Raw genomic sequence first — 6,352 nt, forward strand, 5'->3', positions numbered from 1 at the left:
AATTTACAAAAAATCAGTTTAATATCTTTGAAGGATTGAGATGTATACTGAGGTTATTTTCATATACTAAATTAATTAAGAGCATGGACCTGACATGAGCAAAATTAACTCTTACCTGCCATAGATTCACAGATTCTAAGGCCATAAGGATACACTGTGATCATCTAGTCTGACCTCCTGTATAATACAGGTCATAGAACTTCCCCAAAGTAAATTCCTGGAGCAGATACTCTGAAAAAACATCCAATGTTGATTTTAAAATGGTCAGTGATGGAGAATCCATCACAACTCTTTGTACATTGTTCCAGTGATTAATGACTCTCACTGTTAAAACTTTGCCTTTTTCCAATCTGAATTTGTCTAGCTTCAACTTCCAGCCATTAGATCATCTTGTATCTTTCTCTGCTGGACTGAAAAGACCATTATTAAATATTTGTTCCTCCCTCATGCAGGTACTTATAGACTGCAATCAAGTCACCCCTTAATTTTCTCTTTGTTAAACTAAATGGACTCAAGGAGCTCAATCTATAACTATTTGGGAACCAGAACTGGACACAGCATTCCAGCAGCAGTCACAGCAGCATTAATTTTTCGTATTGGTTAACAAATGCAGAAGAAAATGAACTGTCAGAAGCTGCTTTGCATAATACAAGTGAGAGCACAAATAGGTGGAACTATGTATGTTAGGTAAGGGAGCACTGATCAGTGTGCAGTTGGAAGCAAACTATTCCTTGAGTATTCTGATAATTGATGATACAGTACATTGCACAAGCAGCAGGTGTTTAAATTGCATTTATGAAAATAATTCTGTGTTTGAGCAGGTGCTCTCAAGTGCATCTAACTGCATTCCTGATGCATTCTTTGAAAATTTAGCCTTTATGGTCCATTTCGGAGATTGGCCATACACTGTACAGATAAGCCTGCAGCAACTTTTCTAATGTTCAACAGTATACCATTGTATTACATATTTTGCCAATCCTGCCAAGACTAACTAAATCACCACATCTATACTAAGGAAATACGCAAAAATTCTTCTAACAGAAACACAAGTGCAAAACCCCTTTCCTTCCTTAAAATCTGAAACTTTTTTCCTTAGAAGTGTATTTTCTATGTTTTATAATTGTTTTGGAGCTATACCTCTCTCATAGAGCAGGAAGGGACCCTGAAAGGTCATTGAGTCCAGTCCCTGCCTTCACTAGCAGAACCAAGTACTGATTTTGCCCCAGATTCCTCAGTGGCCCCCTCAAGGACTAAACTCACAACCCTGGGTTTAGCAGGCCAATGCTCAAACCACCAAGCTATCCCTCCCCCTCTCTTTTTTTTTTTTTAATTAAACCATTGTTATTTCAATAAAAAAAACGCTCTCTGTTAAAAATGATGTGGATTAAAACAAATTACTAACAGTCAAGTAATGCTGTTCACAATATCATACCAGTTGACTTTTCTTCATTTTTTTTAAATCATCTTCATCTGCATTAACATGGCTGCTAATTATGGGCTGAATCCTGAAAATTTAGGCCATTCTACTCTATGGAGATTACAGTGGCATGGCTCTGGAGCCATAACTATGCCAGCACAGTCGTGTATATAGATGCAGACTACAGCAACGGAAGAAGTTTTTCCATCACTGTAGGAACACCATCTCCCCGAGCGATGGTAGCTAGGGACTTGTCTACACTCGAAATGCTACAGTGGCACAGATACTCCCCTGCACCGGTCTAGCTCTTCAGTGCAGTTTTCCCATTGGCGTAGGTAATCCACCTACCTGAGAGGCAGTAGATAGGTCAACAGAAGCAGTCTTCCATCAACCTAGCACGGTCTACACTAGTGTTTCTCAAACTGGGGTTGCCGCTTGTGTAGGGAAAGCCCCTGGCGGGCTGGGCCGGTTTGTTTACCTGCCCCGTCCGCAGGTCCCTCTGATCGCAGCTCCCACTGGCCTCGGTTCGCTGCTCCAGGCCAATGGGAGCTGCTGGAAGCGGTGCGGGCTGAGGGACATACTGGCTGCCTCTTCCAGCAGCTCTCATTGGCCTGAGCCTGAGAAGGAGCCACAATTTACCAATGTACATTGCCAAAGAGCCACAGTAATATGTCAACAGCCCCCCATCAGTTTCCCCCAGCCCCTCCCTCCCACCCACCGGCAGCCCCGCCCATCAGCGCCTCCCCCTCCCTCCCCACACTTCCCGATCAGCAGTTTTCAGGCTCTGGGGGGTGGGGGGAGGGAGGAGGAGCGAGGGCATGGCAGGCTGAGGGGAGGAGGTGGGAAGGGGTGGAGTGGGGACAGGGCCTGTGGCAGAGCCAGGGGTTGAGCAGTGAGCACCGCTCGGCACATTGGAAAGTTGGCACTAGTTGCAGCCCCGGAGTCGGTGCCTATACAAGGAACCAGAAGTTAATATGCAAAGAGCCGCATGTGGCTCTGGAGCCACAGGTTGGCCATCCCTGGTCTACACAAATGTTAGGTTGGATTAACTATGCAGCTCAGAGGTGTGGATTTTTCACATCCCTAAGCAATGCAGTTAAACCAAATTAATTTTCTAGTGTAGACCAGGGCTGATATATAAGCAGTCCTTATGCAGTCACACCAATCAATCAGTGGAAGTACTCATATGAGAAAGGGTTTGAAGGCTCATGACCTACATCAATGCATCGCACATAAAGTGGGGGGGAACACGATTTTTATAAAGTGAGAAGAGTATTCTTGTATGGCCAACTATATTTTTCACCTACTGAAATGTCACTATGCAGATGCAGTATGATTCAGGGGTTTTGTTTTATTAGTAATGTGCCCCCTCTTGTGCAGTAAAGAAATTAAAGCTTTCAGGTTTGTCAGGATACTGTGTACTGGTATGAGCTAACTGAAACCTTGTTATGGGTTAAGTTAAAAACCCCATGGAGATTGACCGGTCTGAATGCACCTTTCAATTAGCATAATTGTAAATATAAGCTCCCACTTAAGACAAGGAGTACGTGAACTTACCGAAGAGCTTTTCTTGAATATTGTTTTAGATAGGGTTGGGGGTAGGGAGAAGGCAGAACAAAAGAAAAAACTGAGATAGGGACGGGAGATAGAGAGAGTGCCTGAAGAAACAGCTGACAGAGGTTGACCCTGGAAGATATACAAGGAGATGTTTTGGGATCACGGGTGCAGGCTAAAAGTACTCTCGGTGCTGTGAGCAAAAGAAGCTGTTTTCTGCTATTTGATTCCTTCTGCATTCAGAGACACAGGACTTTGTACAATCCTTGTAAATAAATTAAACTGCATCAGAGAAGTACCTGACTATTACCACTTTCTCCTCCTAACTGAACAACTAACTAAACGCTGATTTTTTGGGTAGCTGCTCAGGTCAAAAAGGGGAACAGTAGTGCCTTGCAGTCTACTTGAAATATATTGATTCTCAAAGGTTTTATAAGCAATAGTGGAATACAGTACTTAGATTATATTCTACTTATTCTAGAGCCCTACCAAGTTAAGATAAAAGAGAAAAATAATATGAAACAAGATCCTACATTATTTCACCTACTCACTCATTCATATATCCCTGTGGGGTGTTTTTATTTGTTGTGTGTGTACACACACACACACACACACACACACACACACACAGCAAATGTACAGACCCAAAGAACAGTAAAGTTTTTACATCTCTGCACCTTCACAAGCTAATTCACTCAAGTTAGTATTTGTTCAAAATGATCTTTTGTCCATATAAGTACATTTTAAACATTTTGTTGCCTTTTCAGAGAAAATGAAAAGCATGGGTGTGAAACTTAAATAGATCTGGAAAACTTCAATGATGTATTTTATGTTTCCAAATTGCTGGGAAAAGGTTACATTCCTCATGTACTACACACTTCTATTCAAGTTTTTCTTTTTAGACTGCATATGAATAAATCAAATCTATTAAGATACACCAAATGCAAAGGATCAGATAACTTCTGAGGAGAACACCATTTGTACAAATAGAAGGCTTCCCACAACACAGAAGGATGAAGAATTAATCACAACATATATAAAGACCACAGACATTTGTGCTTCAGTTCTACTGATAAATCTACTTTTTATGTACTGATTTAGGTCTCTGAAATCCAGTTTTCCTCTTCTTCTGCAGTCTTCTTAGTACCTGGAAGAATTGGTGGTAATACTGGTTGCCATTGATACCAGCTCAGGCTTTTCCAGCAAGACTATACAATGAGAGAGAGAGGGGAGTGGGTAATGTGAATGATTTCATTCCTGATCAAGGTTAACTGCTTAAAGAAGTCCTCTACCACATGTTCCACACTTGGTCCATTTAAATTCAGAGAGGTGGCATTTTTTGTGGTTGGGTCCTTAGTGATGTGTACTTGCATCACATTTAATCTGAATTCTACAAATTCCACCATCCTCTCAAATCAGACAATAATCCAGCTGGAAATACTCATATATAATACAGAAAAATCCATTTCCTTTCTTTAGCATGTTAGCAGTTAATTAAAAGTTAATTAAAAGCCTTTTCTAAGTTATTGTACTTCTCTTGCATACTTTCTAAACTCAATACAATTTCTATGTCTGATGGCTATGAATACAATATCTGCAATGCATTCTTGCATATTTTTTTCATTCTGTAACAATGCAATGCAGTTAAACATCAGCCACTAATCCTGAAAGAAGAAACATATCTGCAGAAAAAGTCAGATGTAAATTCACTCACACCTGTGTGGCAAGCTGTTCATGACTAATAACAACAATGGCATCCTCAAACTAAGTGCTAACTAAATATCAATTTGCTGAAAGAAACCAGACACCAAGTTTAGCCAATGCCTGTCAAAACTGTCCTGAGGTTGTTGGGTTTTTTTATTAACTTTACTGTATGTACAAAACTCTATAGCTGTCTAAGCAACACCTGTAACGGACCCTTTTTTCCAGTGAATATCAAAGGTACCACCAGATCTCTCCCATTTCAGGGAGTCTTCCTCGTTTGGGGGGTTTATTTTAAGACAGCAGGGACAGTAGCGCATGTGATGAATGATACCTTGTGTTAATGATCCACTGAAAAGTCTTTTTTTTTAACCTTCCACCTCCCCCTTGCAGCCCATGTGTCAGCCTCTGCCCTGCACTTCTTTGCCACTATTGCCGAGGCACCGCACACAGCGCCGTGTCACTTACCAGTTGCATGCCACAGACAAAGATCAGCGTGCACCTGCCGCTGCAATAACCCATGGTTTCCAAGAGCCCTCGCCACGTAGAGCCCGACTTGATCCAATCAGATTGCGAGAGAGGCCAGGCAAACCTGCGCGGGGCTCCGGGGGCTTTCGCCTGCTGCCGCCAGCGCGTCCCGGGAAGTGACAGGCATTAGGACCCGCTGCGCCGGGTTAGCAGCCGCCGCCGCCGCCACCTTCGCTCTCCCAGTGCACCACGGCGCGAGCCTCCAGCGAGCGCGTCGGCGGCAGCGCGGGGGGCAATGTTGCGCCAGGTGCCAGCAGGAGCAGCCGCGCTGTGCTGGGAAGCCCCAGCGGCATCTGGGCTTCAGAGCCTGCTCCCCAGCTCGGCTCGCAAAGCCTCCGGGGCGGCGGCGCTGCTGCGCGGGGAGGCGGCGGAGCCGAGCTCAGTTCATGCTGGGCGAGGGGCTTCGCGAGGCAGCAGCGCGCCCCCTTCCTCCTCCTCTTCCCCTGCCGGGTCTCGGGCAACGCCAGCAGCGGCCGCCCCTCTGCCGGGAGGCTTAGCCGGGTCTCCCCAGTCCCCTGGGCGAAGGCTTCAGCTGCTCCATGCGGCGCCGGCCGGGCTCCCAGCGCAGCAGCGGGAGGAGAGCGGGGCCCGGAGCTGGCGGCGGCTGCTCAGCGGCATGGCACGGGGCTGGCTCGCAACGTGGGGGCTGCTGCTGCTCTGCCTGCTCCAGCGCAGCCCGGCTGAGGCGCGGAGAGGGGAGGAGGGGTTCCCACTCCTGGGGCTCGCGCTCTGCCACAGGCTTTGCTGCCCCCCCCACAGACCTCCTCCCCTGGGGGGTCCCCCCCACCAGCGGGGGAAGCTTCACTTCCCCGAGCTCCCTCCCCGCCCCTCTTCCCGGGCGGCCTTGGCGATGGGCGGCGGCGGGAGCTGCTGTGGCTGCCACACGCTCCGGCGGCAGATGCTCGCACGGAGCTTGCTCGGGGGGACGCTCTTTGGGTCAGGTAGCGGGGCGGGCGGAGGTGGCGGCTGCGGCGGGGACACGGCTCCTCTTCGGGAGCCGCGGGGGCATTTGAGGCTGCGAGGTCCCCGCCCGGCCAGGCCCCCGCCCCCGCTCCCATTTTTGGAAAGGGAGGCGGTGGCGGCTGCTCTGAGAGGGACGGGGCGCGGGCGGAGCTCTCTGCTGCCGCCTGCCGGGGCACCGCGGGAGGAACG

The 6,352-nt window shown here is 47.2% G+C and overlaps 1 protein-coding gene across 1 annotated transcript in view; it reads right to left on the reverse strand.

The window, feature by feature from the left end:
* Positions 1-5,703, reverse strand: part of NKAIN2 (sodium/potassium transporting ATPase interacting 2) — a 746,352-nt gene extending 740,649 nt beyond the window's left edge. Inside the window, exon 1 of the mRNA XM_039532699.1 lies at positions 5,141-5,703. Coding sequence (XP_039388633.1) covers positions 5,141-5,194 — 54 coding nt within the window. The 5' untranslated portion in view covers positions 5,195-5,703. The remainder of the gene's footprint in view (positions 1-5,140) is intronic.
* Between the last annotated feature and the right edge of the window lie 649 nt (positions 5,704-6,352).

Source organism: Mauremys reevesii, linkage group 3, assembly GCF_016161935.1.
Source record: "Mauremys reevesii isolate NIE-2019 linkage group 3, ASM1616193v1, whole genome shotgun sequence".
In the NCBI taxonomy this organism is placed as follows: domain Eukaryota; kingdom Metazoa; phylum Chordata; order Testudines; family Geoemydidae; genus Mauremys; species Mauremys reevesii.